The sequence below is a fragment of the Lonchura striata genome, chromosome Z (genome assembly GCF_046129695.1).
Source record: "Lonchura striata isolate bLonStr1 chromosome Z, bLonStr1.mat, whole genome shotgun sequence".
Taxonomy (NCBI): Eukaryota; Metazoa; Chordata; class Aves; order Passeriformes; family Estrildidae; genus Lonchura; species Lonchura striata.
Window position 1 is genome coordinate 41,985,746 of NC_134642.1, and position 25,503 is coordinate 42,011,248.

At 38.0% G+C, this 25,503-nt stretch overlaps 1 protein-coding gene across 3 annotated transcripts in view; it reads left to right on the forward strand.

Moving 5' to 3' along the window:
* Positions 1-25,503, forward strand: part of KIAA1328 (KIAA1328 ortholog) — a 170,566-nt gene that overhangs the window by 122,140 nt on the left and 22,923 nt on the right. For all 3 annotated transcript variants that reach the window (XM_021538939.3, XM_021538941.3, XM_021538943.3), the window contains 2 exons: positions 12,566-12,750; positions 19,246-19,354. In XM_021538939.3, the coding sequence (XP_021394614.2) occupies positions 12,566-12,750; positions 19,246-19,354 (294 nt within the window). The remainder of the gene's footprint in view (positions 1-12,565; positions 12,751-19,245; positions 19,355-25,503) is intronic.

The window sequence follows — 25,503 nt, forward strand, 5'->3', positions numbered from 1 at the left end:
TAAGTGGTTTCCATAGGCAAATACACTCAGCCTGTAGGTGAGGTCTTCAAAACACAGACACTTAGGTGTTAGAAACACTGCTAAGCTTAGGAGGGCAGGTGGTGAAAACCGGCTTGTTAAAACACAAGGAATTTGGTATTTTCAAAAAACTTGTCTTTGCTGCCAGTGTTCTGCATGGGTTTGGTTTAGTAATATCCCATATCAAAACTAAAAATGCTTGGAGAATTTTTTCTTTGAGTTGAAGTATGTGAAATGCATGCATCTCCTGAAGGAGTTTGTTCCTTGCCAACACTTGCAGACAGTGAGAGACATTTTTGCAAGTCATTTGCAGATGCCTTCTTTATGGGAAAATGTAGACATTGTTAGTTTACTGCCTGAATTGAATTTTGAAAACCTGAATTCTATTTTTATAAATTGGGGTGGTTTACTTTTTCAGACATATCGTTTTGTTACTTTTTATTTTTATGTGTAATCTTCAATGAACAGAATATTTTGTTTAATCTAGACATATGTCCCAGAAATTTATCAGTTGGAAAAGTTGAGAAAAATCTCATAAAACAAAATGTTCTGGAAGGTAGTTTTGAATCAGGAAATTTTAAACCCACCCACACAACTTTCATGCCATTTAAAGCTTATATCAGAACTGATAGGGCAGGACTAAGAACAAAAGCTGTTGGTATTACAAAGTTAAGCAAGAAATCCTCTGTACCCTGCTGTTCTGCCCATGATCATTGCTACACAAAGCTAAAACCCACTCCCCCACCCCTTCTGGGACCTTGGCTGCACTTCAGCAGTCACAAAATTGAAGCAAAAGGCAAACTTTAGTAAATACTATGATCTGCCACTTGCAGATTTGCAGACTACATATAAAGATAACAACACACATGCTCTCATTCACTTCCCAGCTCTTGCTCTCTCTGAAGTGGACTTTGTGTATTTGCCACTGAATTATTCTGGCATAAAACTTCCCGGACTATACCGATATATTGAGTTGAACTCTGTGGCTTTGCAGTGGTGCTGAGGCTTTGCAGGCTACCCATTATATTTATAAAAGTGCTAATTTTTGAGAGCCACGCAGAGAAAATTTTATATTCAGCCCAGCTGATTTGTTCTTCACATTGCTCCTGCAGCGAAGAGGATTGATTTTTGTGTTTCTTTCGATATTTGGCTTCATTTCCTCTGGTACTCAGTGCTTCAGGCCTTAATCCTTTAACCTTGAATTTGAGCATCAATGTTTCAGGAGGGATCAGGCCTTTTGATGGAGAGAGAACATCTTTTGTTGTACCAAATGGCTGGGAGTGGTATAAGGCAACACAGATAAGGCAGAATTCATTCACTCTTGTGTTAGAACACTATAAACAGAGAGTGGGTTTAGTGGGGATTATAAATAATCTGGAGGAAGGTGGGGTATTGGAAGCAATGGAAGAGAGTTAATGGCTTTAACATTTGACCACTAACCAGTCTATCGTGACAGATGTGTACTGGGTTGCCAAATGCTATAGTCTGATTTGGGTAATGGTTCAAAGCTCAGCATGTCATGGAAATGGCACTGTGGTCCCTAATGGAACAGGGGGAAAAAAGCTTTTGAGCTTCTCAAAGGGCAGTATTTGTGGAAGCAGATGCTTGCTTGCCCTACCCAGCATAAAGAACAGTTCTGCGGGCAGCCAGGAGAGTTCGTACTGCTGGATTTTTATAGGATCATTAATTATATGTTATAAGGCAGCTAAGCATGGCATTCCTAACTCAATGAATTCCATTATGAATGGCCTTTTCATATTCCTCATCTCATTATATTAAATGCATGTGACCTGAAGTTTAGCTAAAGTTATTGTTCAGGTTAACTTTCATTTAGTGGTTGCCCTAGTTTTAGAAACAGTATGATCTTTAGATTTTATGGAAAGTCAGGTTTTTTATGCATGTTTTTGCAGCACTATTTTAGATAATTTCATTTGAAACTAGGTAGGATCCTCTGTGAGGTGGCAGGGAACGGATTTAGTCACTCCTTGATTTGACTGGAGATTTTTGTACTCGCTGGATGACAACATCCTGTTACATGGATTTGGCTATCATCTCTCTGCCAATAACGCTTAAACCTTCTGCTCTGTTCCATCTAGTCTTACATATCTGACTGCCTCCCTGACACATAATCCCAGTTGTTTTGCCTTCAGATCACTCCTAATCTGGCCAAAACAGAACTCCTTACTTTTTTCTTATGAATCTCTCTTCACTTCTGATTTTGATAATGCCACATCCTCCCTGCCACTCAGATTCCTAACCTCAGGATCATTCTCCTTCTCTGCATGTATCTGGGCTGCTGACAGCCATTGCAGTTTCCTTCTCCTTTGCAGCCAAAATATCTTTTTGCTGTCTCAGCAGTTAAAACCACCCCTTGCTTTAGTCCTTCTTGCATGTTGACTACTCTAAAGTCTTCTTTAACTGCTCAGTATTCATTCACCTACTTCAAAATAAGTTTTCCAAATGGGTATCTTGGCTGCTTCTTCAGGTCCTGTCTGCTTTGCTTCTTTTAAACTCACCTTTAGGGGCCAGTTTTCAGTTAATAGTCATAAAGCTGTTTCTTATTTTATTTTCTTTGGCACCACCTCTTCTATACTCTGTCAGTTATGTGTCACTCAGAGTTTATTGTGTGTTGAATTAACTTTCAGCCATTTGCTGCTACTACATTCTCAAATTCTTTCTGCCTTTTAGAACCACTGCGTTATGTCATGGTGGCTTCTGCCTCCATCTGTGTGTTCTGACAATGTTTTTCTTTTTTTACATTTTATCTTTTCCTCCTTTTTTTTTTTATCCTCTGCTTTTTCAGAGTGCTCTTTTTCCCTCCCCCACTCAGTCCTAATTTGATGAGTTTCAAACTAATGTGTTTCTTCACACTGATCACAAAGATGGTCTCTGCCTGGTAAATCCACCTAAAATCTAAACCATACTCAAAATATTTCATTGTGCTCTGGAGAGAAAAGCATTAGAACTCTACTGCAGTGATAAGTCATGAGCTCTTCTTTATGGAAACACTTCCCTGTGGCTTCTACCATGCACAGGAGTTTGAAACAAAACAAATTGCAAGTGTCTTCAGTCTTCTATCAATAGTGCCAGATTTCACCTCTTTGTATAACTACATGCCCTTGTATTTTATCAATGCATAGTTAGTCCTTCTTTTTCTTTTTATCTCTGTGTTTCCTTAATCTCCATTTACATCTTCGCATACTTTTTGAGCAAACCATGTCTCTGAGAGATGGGCTAAATTTATATACCAGCTGTGGACTCAGTAGAGCTAAGATGGTTTGGCAGCACAAATAATGCAAGCCCCTGCACCCATGTCGCTGTGTCAGAGTGGTACTCGTGGCTATGCTCTGGACAAATGTTTCCAACAGGTTGTAACAAACACATGAAAAGGTAGATTTTCATGCCCCAAAATCAATAGTGGTAGCTCTAAGATGGCAAAAATCACTTGTGTCTGGACCAAAAGAGTTTCCAGAGGCTGGGAACTGGCAGCCCAGAGCTTCACAGCAAACAGCTTTGCCCCAGGATCTCTTCCCTTTGTTCTTCCCCTTAATACTGGACCTCAGAGCAATGCCAATACGTATCTCAGTGGTAACTGCCTTTTAGTGAGGCAGTGGTTTCCGTCTGCTTTCAGTTCTTTTATATCTGAATATTTTCTAAATACAAATGCAAAAACATGTTAAATCTGTTCCCTAAACATCCTGTTTGAGTCAGTATTTGCTGGTGCTTTCAAATTCACATAAAATATATGCACTGAAGGGAAATCTTTAGTATGTTGCATTTTCTGTGGTGCCCAAGGCCATGGTTTTTATAGCTGTATGCTATTATTTAGGCATCTAAGTCTGTATTGCTCTTGCAATAAATACTTGATTTTACAGTCACTAGCCATCAAACATGCCCTGTGAAATATGTAATGTCAGTGAATTTAAGGCAACTGAAGTGGCTAAAATTGTTATTTTAAATCTTTACCAGGAGCTATCTGCATCTATTGGGCATGGTAATCTCCTAATCAGAGTAAAGTCCAAAGTCTCAACTTCTCTATTTGCTTCTTTTCAGGCTATAGTTTTTTTTTGTTTTGTTTTGGTTTTTTTTTTTTGTTTTTTTTTTGTTTTGTTTTGTTTTGTTTTTTTTTTTTAAGCAGATCAATAAACAATCTCAGTGTTTTCATTTTACTAAGCAATATAATATGGATGAGTACTAGTGTAGTGGTAAATCATTAATATACTCTTTAATCATAGAGTGACCATGTCCCAAAGATGTGATTTAATAATGGAAAAAAGGCCAATGAAGTGTGAAGATGCATCAGGAGGTGTGTTTCTTACTGATCTGGGATAGTATGGCATCATTTTAAAATATGTAGTTTGAGAATATTTAGGATGCCATATACATTTGTAGTTAGAGACGTGACAACATTCTAACCTGATTTTTTTTTTTTTTTTTTTTTCAAAAATTAATGCCCATGTCAGATTGGTATTTGGCAGAGGAGCCAAATGGCTTTTTGGAATAAGTAAAGCACTGCAGCTTCCAGATTCAGTAGTCCCAAGATTTGTAAGACTCTGACACTAACAGACTACAACCCTAAAAACCAACCTGTGCTTAACATGCTTGATTCAGTCATCCTATGGTACAGATAAAGGTGATTAAAATAAGAGGACAGAAATGTCATGGAAAAATATGGGTCCCGCACAGGTGCTTCTGTGTTGTTTTCAGTGGTAATGGTTCCTCGTTAGAGAAATGAGATTCTGAATCTCAGAAGAATAGACTAAATAAATAATAGTATAAAAACTCTAATTATGTTTATTATAGAATTTTATGCTTTATGAAAGACATTCTCTGCGACATGTTCCCTGATGTCAGAGGAGCTCTTAGTGACCCAGAAAATCACCTCAGTATCATTAGGAATATGTCTGTTTGTCCAGTTTAGTGGTTATTAATTTTCATTTCTACTAGCGTGAGATATTTGAAATTTTGTTCCTTCATTTCCTCACTTGGAAACCAGGAGTGAAAATTTATCCTGCTTGTATCTTGAACATTGAAACTTAATCAAGTGTAACTTTGTCAATGAACAGAAGAAACTGTAATTGCTGGGTCTTTTTCAACTGTTCTGATCCTCCAAAACTCCAGATTTTCTGTGATGGCTCTTAATACCCACACTAAAAATATCAGTCTTAAATATCTGTTTCTCTAATTAGGAATTTCTTCAGAATATCTTAATAGTAGAGCATACTGGAAACCTTGTATATATTGTTCAACTCCTAGCGTGTTTCTCCTCTGCTGTATTGTCAGTTACCTTTAGCGAATTATTGCTCCATTATGTGATCCCTGATCAGAAAAAGGGCTTTTGCAATTGCTGCTCATTTACTGAAAGCTGCTGTTATCAACACCTATCAGCCTGTCTGGAAACTTCTGTAGAGGAAAGAGTGGTTGTGTACTTTGCTTCCTTAGCAAAGGAAGCAAAGAAAGACATAAGGTGATTACCTGCACACCCAGACCCATTTCTGCCACAGCCTGTTTTGAAAGGCAGCCCATCCACTGTGAAGCCTTTTGCTCTGGGTGAGCCAAGTAGAGAAGAGATGATGTGTTGTTCTTCTATGCCTTTATCACAACCAAATTACAATCAAATCTGGGGCATGTTTGTTCAGGAGATAGCTTGCATATGGCATTTTGATGGGTGTCTTGTGACTGGGGCTGGCTCTCAGCCAGACACTAGTGATGCTGGATAAGGCACTGAGAATGGCATTCACTTTGCTGAAGAGCATGTGATTCTCCTTCTGAAGGAGAGAGTGATGCTGCCTGATCTACTGAAAAAGTTTAGATTTAGTTCAAAAACTTTGTCCTAAACAGGGTTTTGCATCATTCCTCGTGGTGCTTTGACTGGTGACAGCCAGGCAGGCTTTTCAGATATATAGACACTGTTTGGAAGGATTGTTTTCATACCTGGGACTTGACATTTACATGACTTCCTTTTGTGAAGGCTGACAGCAGAGTTTGCTGGAACGACAGCTGCTTTGCTCTGCTCTGTAAGAAAGGCCAAACAAACATTCACAGAATTTTGCCCTGCTGAAGCCTGGTCAGTCTATTTCCCATGGCCATTTCTCTGACTGTCTGAAAACCTTTATGCTAGAATTTTCTTCAGATTCAGAAAAGATAGAAAAGTAATCACAGCTGTAATTTTGCTGTTTCTTAGGGAAACTCAGATATGTTGGAAAGGTGCTGGTAGGGAGTTGAATTGTAGTGAACTTAAACCAGAGGAAGGAGAGGGATTCAAAGGAAAGCATGAATATAATTCTAGGTTAAATTTAGCTTAACACTTGCTACAAATGGACCTCTAACCATGTAAATGAAGTCAAGTCCTGACTTCATTGAAAATAAAGACAGTATTCTGATTGATTCAGTAGGGCTAGGGTTTCACCTATGGCTGGTATGATCTAATAGGTCATTGCTAATTAAGAGCATATATGGTCTCAATTCTTGCTGGTGGAATTAAATATCTGAGCACCAGCCACTGAGGGAATGGGGAAAAAACTGGTCCCTGAAAGAGTGGTCTGGGGAAGCTGTGCTATGGATTGCTGTACCCTGGTACAACTTTAGATATGGAAAAAAATTTAGCATAGGTACCAGTGTATCTTCTCCAAGATGAAAGAAAAGTAAACCAAATGCAGTAGATTCGAGGGGGAGAGCTCAGTAGGGGGGAAAAAACACAAAAAACAACAGAGAAACCTGACACAGCCATAGGCATTACTGGATTCAAGGGCATTGATCCTGAAGAGTGCTGTAAGAGATGAAATCTCTGCATGACAGCTCAGCAATAGATTGTCTGCATAATAACATGTAGATTGGAGGCAATCACTGTCTATTTTCTGTGATGAAAAATCCTTTTATTACAAGCAGATTTGATAATATTTATATTTCAGTTCCAGAACTCTCACTGACTATTGAAGTGTTTCCCTGCCTGTCCCTGCCCTCCTGCCTTTTCCCTAAAAAATATATGAGAAGGGAGGTGGACGTGGTCTTGAAGACAGCTGGAGAGAGGTGCTGAGGAAACCTGATTGCACCTTTTCAATGATAAAGTGGTCTTTTAAGAAAGATAGAGACAGACTTTGGAAAAGGGCATGCAACTATAGGACAAGTGGTCATGCTTTTCATCTTAATGGGCAGATTCAAGTTAGATATGATGAAGAAATGTTTCACTGTGAGAATGGTGAAACGGTGGTACAGGTTGCCTATAATTGTGGTGGATGCCCCAGCCCTGGAAACCTTCAAGGTTACTTTGGACAGGCTCTGAGCAATCTGTTCTAGTTGAAGATGTCCCTGCTCATGGCAGGGTGATTGCACCAGGGGACCTTTAACAGAACTATTCTCTGATTCTGTGATCTCAAAGCTTTAAATGCACATGCTCTCTAGAAAGGAAAGCAGCTGTTTCTTATTGACATTCACTGGATCCCAGCAGTGGCATTAACATGCTGATGCATCTAACATAAGCCTCAAAATGCCAGATTTCATAACTGGCCCATGAAATCTCACTCTGGGCTTGAATATGGTCTTCAAGGTGTGTATTACAATAGGACTTCTTCCTGCTTCTTAAATGGAGAAAAAATGCTAAGCTAAAAAAGCATATTTTAGGAAGGGAAGGGTGATGACATTCAGGGATGAGAGATTGCCATGAAGTTCACACAGTGCTTCTCCTCCTCACCTGCATCTCTCTTACCTCCCCTGCATCTCTGCTCAGTTCTCTGTGGATTTGTGCACCCTGCACAAAGCAGTAGCAAGTAGATCAATCTCCCTTTTCTTTCCTATGTGCTGCTCTGTTGGTTCATATGTTCTGATGTGTTTCTCCTCAGCACTTAAGGGGACTGGAGAAGTTGTGATTGTTGTGAACAGACCACTGCCTTTCAGATCCACACATCCAATGTCTACAGGACTTCTTTTCTCCCCAGAAATATTTTTTTTTTTATTTGCTATGCAGAAAAACAACCTCCCAAGCAGCCCCACTTTGGAGCGGATGGTTTTCAAAAGTGTTGTTTGATAACAAGCTTGATGTGAACTGATCTAAATTTAGACCCTACTGAAAAGAAGATCCTGGCATCTTCTTATTTCTCCCAGTGCTTGTAGTGCTGCTGCTTTGTACTGAACTGACTCTGGAAACTGATCTGGCTGGAAAACACTCCCAGCCAAAGTGGCAGGGGAGGAAACAATTTAGAGCCTGTTTGTCAAACTGCATCTGAAATGGCAATTCAGGTTCCAGCTACAAAAACGTATTGCTTGGGTTGTCTACTTATCACCAGTTTTGCATCATTAAGTGTTATGCATTCTTGGCCTGATATAATTGCAGCAGATTGCACACATGAACTGTTAATTATTTTATTTTTAAAACAGAAATTATGAAACAGAAAAATAACATTCCAACATGTTTGCTTTTGGAGCTAACCTACCACGGCAATCTGTTAGCTTGATAATGGTTAAACTCGCAAGCCCTTGCCTCAGCAGAGTGCAGTAGGGTACCATTAAGGCAGCCATCTGTTGAATGTACAGAGTGGAGGCATGAATTGCCTTGCGTTTCGGGTTTCTGAGTAGTTACAACATAGTCTTGTTCTCTGAATGCCACTGATCTGCACTGAAAAGTGCATGGAAAGATCAGGGTTCAGTGGAAGGTGAGCATCCAAATCTGGGATTGAAGACTGGGAACCCAGTCAGCTGAATGCTGGGTTAGGAGCAGGGAAGAGAGGAAGCCTCGTGGGCGAGGTAGATCACATGCTGATAGTAAGCACGACTCTGGCAAGAGCCTGAGCTGCTTGGGTTGCCTAGCGATTCAACAGATCTGCAAAACTCCATTTGCAGAACAACATTATGTTGGATTGATTCATCAGGATCAGCAGCAAAAACAAGTTATGTTCTATCAGAGTTTTCCTGCATTAGTTTAAAAATGAATTTAGTTGGCTCTAAGTGGACATTTATTTTAGTATCTTGAAGAACTGACTTTCCTCTATTAAAGCAGAATAATGTATCTGTATGATGCCCTAACTTGAACAGTACATAAAGATTAGTAAATAAGACCCCATTAAAAATACTTATAATGTAAGTAACATGGGTCCCAATAGCCTTTCTAATGTCCATTAATGCTTATTGTGAGGATCAGAGCTCATTTTAGTGAGCCATTTAGTCAAACCGTGTGATTATTTAGAAAGTTAATTCATGCATACTAAAATCTAGCTTAAGTAATGCAGAGGGTAGGAGGTAAAACTCTATGGAGACGATAGTCCTTTTTGTTATTTAATGATCAGCCATAATTAACTTGCAAATTTGAAATAATTAGAACAAATTAAAGGTATTTAACTTTGCCTCCCTAAAGAAAAATTCAAATTGCACCAAATGCAGCTTTAAATTATTCAAGTCTCAGAGGTCTGCGCCGGGTTTTTTTACAATGCCTTTTCTATGATGAGAATACCAATCTGCTTTTTGTCAGAAAGCATCCTATCAAGTAATTGTTCTTTGTGTCTAATAAATGACAGCTATTCTTCTTTGTAAAAGTATTTCAGTCTCTGAAGACTACATCAGCATTTCCATGGCATTTTAATTCAATAAAACAAAAGGTTAATGTTTTTCTACTTTTTAAGGAATGCAAATACTAGCAGTATTCAGTGGATCCTGAATGACATTTAAAATTTGCCATTTGTGCTCAGCGGGGATATCACGATATGAAGCTCAGACAGGGTGGAAGGAATGTTCAAGGTGTGTCTTGGTGATGGTGTACTTGGATATTCATAATGAAGCGGCAGTGCTGAGATTTGCTTCTTTTTTCGTCACTCTACATAGCCTGCCCTGGTATGTAGGGTAGGTAGGTTAACAAGGTCTTTATTTAGATGGTCTTCTCTGTTGGGTAACTACCAAGGAGTGCCAAGAAAATTCATTGGATATCGTGGTGATCTGCAGGAAGTCCTACTAACCATAGTGCCTTTGAGTGACATGCTGGGTGGTTGGATTTGAAAATAGACAAGAACCTGTTTTGCTGCTAAATCTCTCCAGACATAAATAGCTGATTCCTTTTGACCATATGTTGAGTTTAAATTTCCATGTTGTAATAGTCACATCATTCGTTTTACTAATTATTCCAGAGGTGAATGAGTAATTATGTTCTGAAACAGATTTTTTTTTTCTTATGTTTTCTTTGTTTAATTGTGCTAGATAGTTAATTACTGCTTTTTAAAATTTCTCTACATTATCCCTTTCTCTCCTTGGTCTCAACAACTTTCAGATTAAGTGTCATTTTAAGATTTGAGACTCTGTCCTTACTTAAGCAAAACTTTAGCATGAGCTGACTTCTATTATATACTAAACAATGAGGCTCTAGTTGTTTAGTAAGGTTATAAATGCAAATACATTTGCTTTTGTTATGTATTATACCTTAGCTTATGTATTTCTTCTTAATGTCTGTTTCTGTTTGAATTGTGTCTGCCAATGTGGTATTTAAAACAGAACTCAGTATTATAGAGCTAACTGCACCATAGAAGATACTGCATTTAGAAGGAGAACCAGTCGAGTAATCCCCTCCTTATCTAAAAGCCAATGGTCACTGTCTTCACATGAGGACTATAGGTTGCAGTCAAATGTGCTTTAAACAGCTCAAAAAGCATCCAAATAATTACAGCCTCACTGCTTTTTAAAATGCTGTTAATCATCCCAAGTACAGGCAAATGGAATATCAGGTCCTATTTTATCAGAGAAATCTGGTCAAGTATTACACCTTTAAGCCTCTTTAAGCAGTTGCTAGGATCCAAAACCACCTCTTGGAGCTCTTGTAGTTGCAGGAATTAGTAGGGTAATAATTTTATATAATTCAAATAAGGTACTAATTTAGTTCACCATAAATTTTAAAAATACTTTGCAGTACTATTAGTGGCCACACAGTTAGAAGCCCTAAAGTAAATGGAAGTTATTTGGAGAAGTTATATCCAACACTTCAGTCAGTTATTATAGGTCACAAGCCATTATATACTGTTCTGCATTAGCAATACAGGAGTAGTACTAATTGTCCAACAAGCTCAGTGGGCCCTATTAAACAATGTCTTATACAGTACATTGATGGTAAACTTTTAATTTAGCTATCATTTCCTGCTTTTTCCTCAGATCTACAGTAACTTCAGTCAGTGCAAGCTTTTAGGTAAAACATTCTTGTGATTCAGTCTCCACAAATCTGTATCGTAACTAATAAAAGCTCAGTGACAGGCTTTGGGTTGCTAATGTAAAATTGGTGCTTAAACAGGAAGATGTATCATAGAAATATAGAATGGTTTAGGTTGGAAAAGACCTCTAGGTTCACAGAATCCAGCTGTTAAGATTTTTTTAGTCTTCTAATAACTTAAGAAAGCTGTTTTTTGCTTCCATGGTTGCAAGTAGATCAATATAATCTTGGAATGAATTGTATTATTTCATGTGGATAGTACAAAGATTTTTTTTTTAATATCTTTACTTTCTTTTATAAAGGAACCTTTTATGACAGAGACTAATGACTTACATATGTTGGGAATTGTCATTTAAAGCATTAGTTATTTCCCAGAGTTATTTCCCAAATTTTCAGAATTTGAAAGCAGTAGCTTTCCTTTAGTGAGAGAAATGTGGATCTTCCTCCTGTCTGCCCAGAACGTTTTGAGATACCTGTATCTGCAAAGCTTGATGTCATGATTGCTCCCCATCACCAGATTTGCTTCCTGCCTCTATCCGTGCAGTGTTTATGACTGTGTTGAAGTTCGTCTTGAACCATAATGATTCTGATCAACTTTCTCTTTTCTTACTTTACTCAAAGTACTGCACTTCTGCACCAGATTCTCTCCCACCAGTTTGCTCATACATTCTCTATAATGTTTATAAGTACCTCTGTTCATTAGTCTCACCTCTTTGTTTCCTCTCTTCTCACCCATTTTCTTCTTGAATCAGCTTCTCACTGTCCCTGGAGGCTTTAAAAAAAACATATAGATTTGGTACTTGGGGATGTTGTTTAGCAGTGGCCTTGGCAGTTGTACTCAGATGATCTCAGAAATCCTTTCCAATAAAAATTATTATGGGATTCTGTGATCTGCTTCCTTTTTGCAAACTAAAATTTCAGATTTCTCTTCACATAATCTTCTTTGTTTCCTCTGTATTCTAGTGAAGTGAATATTTTTTTTAAATTATTCTTTCTACCAATTTTAGCCTGTTGTGCTGGACAAAATCTGTCTTCATCTTCATTTGCATGTCTTCAACCTACTGGTGCTGTTCTAACCACTTGAGAAATCCAGGACCTAATGCTTTAGGAAATGTGCCCAATGCTGCAAAACTCCAAATACAGTTGTCAGGGTGCTGCTGGCTGCTGATAACCAAAGACTCCTGATAAAGTGTGTTGGTAACTCTTCAAACCTTAGGCATTCTGCTTTCAGAAATTATAAATGGATTCAACAAGAGCTCAACCAGCAGCATGATGTTTATGCTTCTGGAGAGTAAAAGTCGGTAGAGAGCTGGGTGCAGTGTTAAAGGGCCAAATGCGTCATGTAACAGCACGGTCTTTCTTTCCTCCCAGTGTCCCGGTGTTGAAACATGAAGATTTTTTACTGAAGACATCTCCAGTGAGCAAAAACTCCAGAAAACCAGGGAGCAGTCATGGGAACAGTTCAGAGAAAAAAATGGTTGGCTTTGGTGTAAATGTGGATGATGGACAAAGCCCTCAAATGCAGACCAAGAGGGTAGGCACCAAGTCCAGGAAAGGTAAGGGGAAGCATACTGTATTACAGGGCCATGAGTGTGCTGGTGTGTTCATAAGGATATCAGTAAAATGCACAATTAAAGGAAGAAGTTTTGCAGGTATTTAAAACAACCTAAGAGAAGGTGGTAGCTCCTTATTTAAAAAAAAAAATTAAATAACAAGTGGAGATCCTGTCTACTCTTCCTGATGAAAAAGTAGCCCCTTAATCTCAGAAAACTCCTTCAATGATTTGTTTTTTAACTTCCCAAAAGGTGGTGAGAATAAGTGCATTGGGGTTTGCTCTTCAAATATAATCTTTGCATTCTTTTCCTTGAGTGATGACTTCACCATCACAACCTGCTATTTTACCACACAGGGATGTCTGTACTGCTATCCTAGAACCTGTCCTGCCCTTACCTTAGTGCCTCCAGTTAAGGAGCAGAGATGCAATCTTTTATCTCTTATGAAGAGAAAAGGTTGGGGGAAAAAAGCTGCTTAGCCTTGAACATAATCCTTGGTTCAATTACGAACTAGCATTTTTAAAATATTTTTTTATTTTAACTTGTCAGCCAGGCTGCCATATATGTCAGCATAAAAATAAAGAAAATGGCAAAATGAGAAGAAATACAGTGCAGTTCTCAAAGGAACAAATAACTTGTGTTATTGGTTAAGACCGTACCAACATTAAAAAGCAGTCCCTGTGAAGAAACTTTCAAAAGGGTATCATCAGCTTGGACCCAAACAGTGGCTGAGGTTAATCTCTGCCAAGGCACAGCTACAAAAGTTGGAAGCCTGTAAAGGGCTTGTGTCCAAAAAAATCAATTTCTAATTTGAAACAAAATCATTTTTGACTAACAGGGGTTCAGGACCCATTACTTTTGCTGTATAATCTGCTGACATTTCACACTTTCTGTTGTGCACAATGAATCCTAATAGTCATTTTATAACATTGCTACACCAATCAATTTAAGCAAGAGAAAGCCGTTACAATTCTGCAAAGTTTCAGGGGCAATTTTCACTGATGGTTTTCTTTTATGGTTTTTTTCAGCTATCATTTTTTTTCTTCTCTTTTCCTCTTCCTTCTACCCCCCTCCTTCTCTATGCTGCAGTGATGAAACAAGGATTTTTCACAGCTGGATGGTGGGTTTTGTTCCTTAGATTGGGGTAGTCTCCAAAAGTAATTTATTTTCCATAGATTCAGGGGAAAATATCCAATCTGGTCTCTTCTTCATTCATTCATTCATTTCATTTTGTAGGACTGAGGAGAAGTTACAAGATGCATCTGGCTATTGCACATAGCAACTGAGCTGCACCTCTGCTGATTTAGTGATTGTAGCAGTCAGCATGATCTCTTAAGATAGTGGGCATCTTTTGCAAGGACTTACTGGGATTGCTGGTTTTTATGGTATAGAGCTGCATTGCAAAATTTGACTTACAAACATTGTCACTTGCTGTGAGAGCTGATAAAGTTCAGAGGAATGCTTTCAAGCTGTGGAACAACCTCAGGTCTATTACTGATTTGAATGGTTGTTTATCACAAGGCAAATTACCTAGCACTAATCACTGAAGTTGAAGTCTTCTGTATTTAGTACCTTTTTAATTGGCTTCCTTCTGTTATATATTTGGACTCCTTTAGCAAGCACACACACATACTTGTAAAGTGTTTTTTCCATCTTAGGGGATCACCAGGACACAGTGTCAAGATTTTTAATTCTGGATAGCCTGGGCTTAGTTGGCTCTGTCCTTTCTTTTGCTGTCCTTTCTCATCTGCTGCTGACCTAGGATTTCTGGTTCAATGCAGTATGAGAAAGGGAAGTGAAATCCAAAAGGTGATATCTCGAGGCATGAAGCTTAAAGTAATTTAGCCACATATCTGAAGGTGGCTTTTTGGTTGGAACACAGCAGTGCTGTGTACAGAAACATGTTCAGGTGAAAACTTCTCAACCATCAGATGCTGACCTATTGCTACAGAGGTTTATTTTTTCTTATGATGGTATTAGTCTGGTCTGTTTATATGTTTTCCAGGATGTTGTCTCTATCCAAGCACTCCTTAGTGCAGTGCGAGTGATCTGAGCCTTTGGGCTTGCTGTACCACCAGGAATGGTGGCTGTATCAGTAGTAGTGTCTCTCCAGAGCAGCACAGGCGCATGTATCAGGTTTAAAATTATTGATCAGGAAGCTGTCCTCATCCTGGAATGGTGGAAGGCTTTCCTGCCTACAGGACTGCTCACTTGCTGTGACAACAGTGGGTTTGAAAATGGGGATTTCCTATCAAGTATACTTTTTCTTTCTCCCTGATAATGGTTAGTAATGGGGAGAAGAGCATTGTTAATGTGGTCCCTTCACCTTGTGGAGTGGAAAGGGTTGCATCTGCTCTCTTTTGAGGGTGGAAGCTTACTGGAGCAACTTAGGAAATCAATTTTTATTCCCTCATTGTTGATTTTTGACTTCTGTTTCTGCTTGCTCCTTAGTTTTTATGCCTGTGCTTCAGCAGGTGTTTGTGTCTTGTAGTCAAACTTTTTTAGTATTGCCAGCAAAACTTTAAGCAGTTGAAGCAATCCTGAAGTCTTAGATTCTTTCAGCAGTAAATTGTTTTTATTGGTGTCACCACCAGCTATGTCAATGTGTACTAAAAGCTAAGAACTTGTCCAGTTAAAAAGCACTGGAGTACAGAAACTTGTGTTTCTCTTCCTTTTTGCTCTTGAAAATTTTGCTGTGGGGGTGGGAAACTTAGATCCATTGCACTGTGTAATATTGGGCAATTAGCTACATTTCTGTGTAAAGTATTCATCTTTACTGAACACTTCCTGAAGTACTCTGCATTGAAACAAAAGAAAGAACAATTTTCTCCTTTGTTTCTTCTTGTTGGACATAACTTCTGCATGATGTTGTATAGTGTGCACACTTTCCTTTTTTATATGCAAAAGAAAAAGCCAGAGAAGGAAAATTATTTTAGCTCATTTTAGCCCTGTACTTTTCCAGGGGCTGATTTCTCTAGATAGTGTTTGTTTTTCAGTAGTTTTTCTGATGTAGCTTCTTAGGGATTCAGGATCTGGGACATCTTTCCTTGAGGGAAGACTCTTCCGTACAATTGAATAGAGCAATTAGTTAATATTAGTGAAACGCTTTGAAGATGTAAAGTACTATATAAATGTTAAGTCTTATGAATATTACTATTATTCAAGTCATAAAGATTTCTTTTATGATTATCAACCTAGATTTCCCATTGCTTGCTTTCATTCCATTGCTGCTTGAACCAGCCTCATCCATATTTCTTCATTCTTAATGTTTACACTTCTAAAATATAGACTGATGTATTTCCCCACTTTCATAATGTTTTAGTTGTCTGTTTTTCAAGCAGAAATATATGGCTATTTGACTTTTCTCAAATGATTCTTTAATCTACTTTAAATCATTCTTGTACCAAGTTAGCCAAATTGAAAATAGTATTCTTAACATTACCATTTAGGAGACATTTATAATTGCTTTGAGGGTAGCTTGCCTTGTAAGCTTATATCTATGGGGTTTTTTTGTGATTTTTTGCTGCTGCAGGTTCTTTCCATTGGTGTCAGGATTTAAATTACCACACTATGGAAGAGTTTTTTCTTTTTTTCAAGGGGTAAATGTGTCTACCTTTTTCCATGTTTCTTGCTTCTCTAGATCATCTGCAATGTCTCCAGTCTCATACTGTCTTCTAACACTTGCAATCTAATTAATTTGCTGTCATTTGTATCACCCCAGTTCTCTATGACTTTTCATAAATAATTACCAGTCACTTCATAAATTCATTAACTAATTCCCTTTAGCCCTGAAATATATATCCTTCAGACTAAAGACTTTGTATCTTTTTTTTCCCCCCTGGTAGTTTCTTTTCATCAGCTTTATATAGACAGGTATTATACATCAACAGGGTCTTCATTATCCTCTGCTTGCCAATTTTCCCTTCTTTATTTTTTTTCTCATAATATATTTTAAAATTAGTAATAGCTTGGACAGTTTTGGGAATTTTATTGATTTAATCATCGTTATATATTTGCTTGTTCCTGGGTGTTTCTTTTTCCTCAAAAGACTTGCATGCCTTTTCCAAGATGTATTTTTAAACTTTTTTTTTTTTTAAATATACATTTATTTGGGATTTCTTTATGCCTCTGCTTTATGTCTGTGCAGCCTAACAGCCGCAGTAAATTCCTGCTGGGTTCCTTTTCTTTTTTTCTTTTTCTAGCTCTGGTAATATTTTCAAACTTGGGTATTTGAACAGTCCCCTTGAGGCTGTGTTGGCCACTTCTGAGTCCATGTATTGTCTTTTTTTGCAGAGATACATCTCATTTTCTGTGGATGTAGTATGTTGATGGTGTGCCAGCCTTGTCTCATATTAGCAATCGAATATTTTCTCCCGTGTTAACAAGGTTTTTATTACTTTGGTGTTAGTTTCTTAGAATTCAGCTGCCTCATTCCACTGTCACATGAAATGATTTATAAATATCTCTTATTCGATCATAAAGTCAAAACTCTAAGCAAGACGCTTCCAGTCTTTATATGCGTACCCACTCTTCTCATCATGAATTGGCACACTATCAAGTTACCAGGGACACACAATCAGCATATATCCCCATGATATTTCAAGACTTCCTTCACTGATAATTAACTCTTTGTTAGGCAAGATTTTTTTCACTGCATGGTGCTGAAACACAGTTCATTATAGCAGGGTGGTAACTTTTTTTGTGTTATTCTCCCTAAAATACATCTTAAAACATTTGGATTTATTCAAATGCATGTATTTGTATAAATCTTAGATCAAAACATTTTTTTAAATAATTCCTTGGCCATTTTGTGATGCTTCCGGTTGCAGCATGGCTGAGAGATAATGCTTCTGTTCACAGAGCTGAGAAATATTTGGACATCACAGGGTTACATAAGGAGCTAAAAATTGGTTTGACTTCAGTTTTTGATGATATGTTTAGTTGTCCCTATACTGACTCGAGTTAAGTGATGTTCGTTGCACACAGCTAATTAGGCTAGATTTAAAAAGCCCAAATTCACAGGTTTTTGTGTGGTAGATCAGATAGCTCCTAATTTTCCTTTTTCCCTTTGCCTCTTATTTACATGTATGCTATCTGTCTTACTAAATCTGATCAATGAAACTCAGTTCTCAGGTGAGCAGATGAAAAGTTGGCTGAACCACCAGCCTTCAAGGGTTGTCATCAGTCCAGCTGGCATCCAGTCCATAGTGGTTAGCTGCTTAACATCAACAGCCTGGGCAGCGGGACAGGATGCACCTTCAGTAAATTTGCAGGCTTGGGGAAGCAGTCAATGTGCTGGAGAACAGGGCACAGTATTCAAGGGACCTTAAGAGGTTGGGAAAATTATTTGACAGAACTGTTTTTAGGGAAAAGGGAAATGCCCGTGTCCTTCAGCTGGATTGAACTGACACTGAAGAAACCCTGAGTGCAGTTTTGCCAGAAAAGAATGGGGTGTCCTGCTAAACAGCAGTGAGTCAGAGATGTGCCTGTGTGATGGACCTTTTACTGGGCCATAATCATACAACTGTGGTCATCAGAGTGATGAAATGACATTTACCCCCAGTTAGCTTAGTGAGACTGTGTCCATAAATGCTGTGTCCAGTCTGGGACTCCACAGTGTACAGACAAACAACACTGACAAACTGTAGGAAGTCTGGCAGAGGCAGCCAGGACAGCCATAGGGCTGAAGCAAGAGACTGAGAAGGCTGAGTGCATTCAGCTGTAAGAAGACATGACTCAGCATGGATCTTGCTTCTTGCTTTAGCTACTTTCGGAGAGGGTGTAGAGAAGAGGGAATGAGCCTTCTTCGAAGTCATCATCAGCCACACAAGAGACAGCAGGGAAAAGTCACAACTCAGAAAATTCTGATTAGCTATACAGGAAACATTTTTGACTATGAGGCTGGTCAAACAGTGGAACCAGAAGAGTTTCCCAGAGAGGTTCTATCAGTGAGATATTCAGAACCTAATGTGATAAATGTCTGAAACCTCTTGATGCTGTTTGAATGGAGGATTTAACTACATGACCTCTAAACTTCACTTTTAAACCTAAATTATTTTTTAATTCAAGACTTACTTGGAGGTGGGAAGAAGGAATTGATTCTCAGTTCTATTTTATTTAAATGAAAATACTATTGCAGTGATATTTACAGTTGGAGAACTAACATCTTAAAGCATGTAATGAGAACTACATCTGTGAAACAAGCTGAATTCCGTGGGCCACTTAATGATTAATAACCACGCAAGTCTGTCAAGCTCTGGGTAGTAAGATGGGGACTGGAGAGTGTGTCTTATTCTACAGATTTGATTCTGCATGGTCCTGAAAAGGATGCTGTGCACAGTACTATCAACTGATGCACTCTCTGTCATTTCTCTGTGTATATTTCTCACTCAAAAACTGTTTCAGTTTTTTGTTCCAATGTCCCAGTAAGGTAGAATTGAGAAACAGCTATTCCAAAATCTCTTAGCTTCTGATGCCTGGTTTGTCTTCATTCCACAGCGACAACTTCAGGACTTCGGAAGGATGCAGCCATTTCTCCTGGGTTGATGGGCAGCAGCAGAGTGCCTGCAACCACAGCCGTATCACCGATTCAGCATGACTCTTCACGGTGAGCTGCTGGGTGATCTCTCGTTTAAGATTCTGCAAAAACAACCACCAAATTCTCCCAGATGCAGGGAAGTGACTGAATTTCTATGATGTTTCATATTAGCACAAGCTGAATAGTATAAGCTAAAACCTGCCATATCCTTTTGACATTTATAGTAAGCCTTAAGTTGCATGTTAGAATAAAAAAAACAAGAATATGCCAAGTTCTAACATTTTAATTTTACTTAGATTTTGAACAGAAAGTATTTTATGTTTCAAGTCCTGACACATTAAATACCTTTGTAAATAATTTTAATGGACAATGTTAACCCCGTTAGGTTTTACATTTGCTTGAAGATTTTAATCCCTTGCCATTTGCCTGCCTCCTCCCCCACTCCTATTTTTATCAAATGACACTTCTTTTAAAATGTTTTGTATGAGAGTTATTTTATGTTTAATGACAAGCAACAAAATCACATTAAGTCAGCAATTCCTGATTATAGTATATGTCTGCACTAAATGCACTGGAAAAGCAGCATTATCACTTCTGTTCCAATGAAAAAACTAAAAGCAGCATTGTTGTTATGCTTACAGGTCTGAAAACAACTTCCCTTCTTTAGGCAAGATTACATTTCTAGAGGTAACTGCCTAGAAGCACGGCATACGATCCCTGCTTTTCTTTATCATATCCTACATTTTCTCATAATAAAATCTTCAGTATAGCGACAAAAAAGCAGATTGAAATATGAACTTGTACTATTTTATACCACTAGTTAGATAACAGTACAGTGGCATAACAGGAATGTGCAGCTGTTCGTGAGAAGAGTTAAATGTTTCTTGGAGGATGAGAGGGCTAGAATCAGATTTAATCTTCTCTTGGCCCAATGGACTTGGAAAATGTATGCTTAATATTATCCATGTATTCTTGGCAGCAGCTGGCAGTTTATTTCTATCTTCTGAGAGAACTTGTGATATATAATAGGTGAAGAATCACTATCAATATTGACAAATTTGTACTTACTTGTTATGGAAACATAACAAGTTTTTTTCTCTTCATAACACAATGTTTTTTTTCCTCTTCTGATGGAAGGGATGATAATTCTTGGAGGATTTAAGAACTGAGTGAGATTGGGTTGTTTCCCACAAGTAGCTGTTTGTTTAAACTAACAGAAACCACAAGATTGCCTAACCATTTCTCTTAGAAGCAGTGGTTACTTTTGCAAGGCAGGCATAGCAGATAAAGTGTGTGTAAAGATACTGCTTGATACTGTCTAATAGGGCTAGGTTGAGATTCCATTCAAGCACTGAGGAGTAGATATAATTATGCACATCATATGAAGATTTCTGAGAAATTTTATTCAAGAGGATTGATGGCCTATTCTTTTCCACAGAGGGGAGTAAAATATTTGTTGAAGTATGCTGTTAGAAATCATACCAGGTAAAGTGATCAGTAAAAGGAGTCTGATTAGCTGTCATCTTTAGAGTATTTTTTTACCAGTTGATGAAAAATCCTGTATTTCTGGGCACTTTCTCCCATGTTTCCTCTCTTTCTTTCCTACCATTGGTGCTGTAGGTATTATTAACTAGGTTAAACAGCCATGTTGTGCTTTCCCTTACTCCTGGCCTTCTCTAATTAACAATGGCAAATGGAAAAGTATTCCTGGGGAAACCTGAAGCTGATTCTATCCTTCATCGAAAAACCTGCTTGGGCAGCAGGTCAGTCTCAATTTATCACTGAATGGTTATAAGCTTAGACTGCAGGTTTAACTAACTAAATTAATCAATATTGAGGATTATTGCTGCTTTTGTGCCACTAAAGTTAGGGTTTGTCAGCATGTTCATTATGATCTGTGATTTGGGGGGGTTAACAGCTTAACCACAACAGTTGGCACAGATCTGAAACTTGCAACACAAAGCCCTAGCCTAAGAGCAAATTTATTTATTCAGCAGTACATGTAAACCTAATTACTTCTGACTATTTAAATTTATAGGACTAGATTCAACTCTTGTTTGTGCCAGCTTTAACTAGCACAAACCCTGGCACCCAGCAGTAGCAGCAATGCAAAGCCTGCCAGAGAGAAGGTGCTGGAAAGCGACAGAAGCTCCCTGGCAGCGAGAGGCATCAGGGTGCTAGCACAGCTTCTGGGGAGGGCTGGCTGGGTAAGCAGGCATGGCAGGTAGAAGATGTGTTGGCATGATAGCCTGCCTTGGCAGGGCTCAACTGGTGGCTTCAGAGTGTTACAGCTACCTCCTGCTTGAGAAATAATTGCTGCAGTCCTGCTTCCTTCTCTGTCTCAGAATGAATCATGTCATGAACAAGAAGTAAGTGTCCCTGGAAGGTACATATAAACCTTGAGAGCCTTAGTGCTAGACCTGTAGAAGGACTAGTCTCACAAAATGAGTGTGCACAAGGTGATTTTTTCAGTGATATCTCTGAAAGAAAAAGAAAACCTCAGCTTTTCCTTCTCTGGCATCTGGAGCTGGGTTAATAGTGAATTTGTTTACCTGTCAGGCTTTTGTGCATGACTATCGCTGCCTTCCATAGCATGGCCAAACACTGCAAGTTTGGTTATCCAGTATTCTTAAGCCAAGTGTCTACACTTGCATGAGGCCCTTGAAATTATGTTCACAGCAGGTCTGGAAAGTTCTTCTAATCCATGTGCTCATTTATCTAGACCAAAGCAAATATATTTGGGAAAAAAAATTCACAGGCAAGATTGGGGCTGTGCAAATTTGGAAGAGCTTGTTCCTAAAGCATGGTTACTCTGTGTTAAATATTACCTTTTTGGTGACCAGTTGCATTTTTTCATAACTGGTATTTGCCTAGAAGAGAGTGTCTGTGTTTCTGCTGAACTGGAGGGGGAAGAACAGGGGAAGTACTGAAGCACAGGGCAAGTACTGGCATATTGATGCTTTCATTCGGTAATGAAATTTTTACATAAACTAGATCTTACCTTAGTTATTCTAGTTATTCTCAGGTACTTACTTCAGCAAAACAAATGTTGTATTGCATACAGGAGGAAAAATGCACTAAATTAAAGTATTCAGCTATTTCTGGGCAAATAAAAAAAAAAGGAAGTTGTAAATTGTACATTCTGAAATGCCATTTAATTTGATTACAGCTCTGTTGCAATTGTCAGGCTCTCCCCACGTAGCGTGGAGTTTGGCACAGTAAGTCCTATAACACTGTGGAAATTAAGCACCTAAAAAGACACAGGCCAAGTTTGTTTTGCTCACCATGGAAACAGATAATTCTCCTGTAGAGTTTTTCACTTTGGACAAAACGAATTCAAGAACAGGTAAATTAAGGGACTGTGTGATAGTCAGAGATTTCAGCATTAAGTCTTGGGTTTTTGGTTGCAGTTTCAGATCAAAGCTTTCATACTTACTGAATGCTTTGTCTTGGAGGGAAGTTTCTCGTGGCCAATAAAAGAAGAGATTTAGAAGTTCTTGCAATACAAATGCTGTATTTGAGCTGTACTGTTATCTGTTAGACTACAGTGGCCTGTTGAAGTTCTTATAAGCAGATTGTGTTGTGTAAATTTGTGTTTGGGGACATTTTAAAAACAAAACTATTTACCCAATTGCCCAGCACATCTCAGGTGAATGTGTACTCAGGGACTTTTAAGCAAATTAATATCTGATGTAAAATATAATGTGCAGGATTGTATACTTAATAGTGCACACTGGAATTGTCTAAAGTAGATCTGTTGTGCTGAGTGTTAGGAAATACGACAATGATGAGATTCAAGGTTTGTCTTACTTATGTGGTAGTTGATTTTCACATCTTTGCATTTTGGATGCTTAAATACGGGTATCAAGACAATTTCTGAAGTTCTTTAGACTGTAAGATCTAAGCAAGCACTGCCAAAGAAATAGATTTTTTTTTCTCAAGATCAGACACGACTCAAGATTCAAAAGGAGCAGGAAACTTCCATTCCAGATTTAACTTAGGAACATTTAAAGAGATTTAGAGGATGTTTAGAGTAGGGGAGTGAGTTAGTTTCTGAAAGTGGTAGGAGACACAAGTTTTGCCTACTCCCTGAGAAAGCCAGCAGTGCAAAAAGTCCAATGTAGTTCCATATGCAAGTGATAAAACCAGACATTGGCAAATTAATCTCTCTTATTCACAATGTAGGTTGTTAATTGTTCTCTCTGCTGGCTGTCGATATAATGTGAAATTTTCATTCCCCATTCAAGATGGAAAAAGTTGTGGCTGAAAATGTTAACATTTGCATTTTTATTTGTTGATTTATTTAAAGGACAGCCTCTCTTACAGCAATCCATCACTCAGTGACACCCCAAATATGAATAATGTATTGTAGACTTGCGGTTACAATGTGTAATAAGTGCCAGAGACAGTAGAAGAATGTTAACTATGTTGCAAATGTAATATTTATCGACTCATACTTTATTGCTTTCGAGGTTCAATAATACTGACCATAGGACATTAATATCACTTATCTTGATTTTAGTTGAGCACCTCTATATGTAGAAATAACCCATCTATCCCATACTTACAAAATAAATGTGAATTTTACAGCTCTTTGTAAGAAGTGCATTGTAGGATTCTTGGCTTACTGCTCACAGTTCTCCTTTTCTACCTTTTCATTTACCTGTACCTGACACTGATCCCCCTCCAGTTGCCTGACCCAGGTGGTGAACACCTCAGCAGTTTCCTAGAGTCTTCATTTAGTGGCTGCATTGTGATCTTTGCTTCAGATAGGATTTGGGCTAGGTGTCTTTTTCTATTAAAGACCAGTATGAAAAGAGTTGTCCATTGCTTCTCTTTGGAAAAACAACAGCTAAGAGGCTAAAACAGAAATACCTTCTCTTTTGGAAAGACACACATAGCAAATCTAAATAATCTGTTTGAAGATTACAGATATCAGAAAGAGAAGTGTTTGGTAAGTTCAACATTTGCTATAGACGTGGAACTTATTTTCAGAGAAATTTTTACTCAAGGAATAGAAATATGTTAAAGCAATTTAGGAAGATTGAGATTTAAAATTCAGTAGGTTTGAGAACCAAAATTTTTTGATAACCTGCTTAAGGAAAGAATTTGAAGTAGGGTTTTGCTACAGTTGCAAATCCTTCAGTAGTGATTATTCCTGTCTTTAGTAGCTGCTCCAGAGTTCTGCTGTGGAAACTGATAGTGACTGGGCAAACACTCCTCCTTATCTGCTCTGTTTGGTTACAACCACTAAAAGCTTTGAAGTCTCAGGGGGGAAATGCAGATGTGAACCCAGGGCTGGGATCTAAACCAAATTTAACAATGGGAGATTTCAAGCTTGTGTTGAAATCCGATTTCACCTGTGATGCCTGGCTCTTGGGAAACTTGGAATTGGGTTTGGCCATGAAAATGATAAGCCTTGATTGTATTTTGTGTTGTAGACATCAAGTAAATTTTGAAGTGACATTCTGTATTTACATCTGAGGTTATCAAATTTAACATCATTGGTTTCTTTTTTTACTGTTTGTAACAGGAACACCTATTTGTGTCAAAGCAGCCCACCTAATAGGTACTCTGCAATAACAGTTTTGGTGTATCCATTGCAGACAATGAAAATCATATTGGGAAATTCTGATTTGCAGTGCAAAAGGATTAATGTTAATTACCAACTGTTGGCTGTAATTGTCACCCTCATTAAAATGCAGAATTATGTATTTCTTAGTTATAAATAACCCTTCTAATTGTACTTGATGTATGCCAGTTTAATCAAAAAGTACACTTGCAAACAAGCAGATATTTGCATTAATCTAGCACTGGATCTTTGAGTCTTTTTTGATCATCTTTTATTCCAAACTTGACTAGTTGGGGGAGGTCTATTACAGCTACATATCTTTTACACTTTATTTTTTTTTCAGATCCATGGATCTGACAGGATTTTGTATTAAAATGAGGGAAAATGTCTTCTGGGAATGCTCAGTGCAACAGAAAATGTGTCAGTTTTGAAGTAGTTGGCAAGGTTTCCATCATTCAGTGGTATGACAATAACTTGACTGTAGTTTGAAAGTAATAATAAGCAAAGGAAAATAGAGTACAAATCATGTTATGAAACAGAGTTAACTCTTTGCATAATTTTCATTGTTATTTTAATTACTATTTTTTACAATTTTTCCCCATGTGCATTTGCAAGTTCTCAAATACCACATCAAATCTTAAGAGAA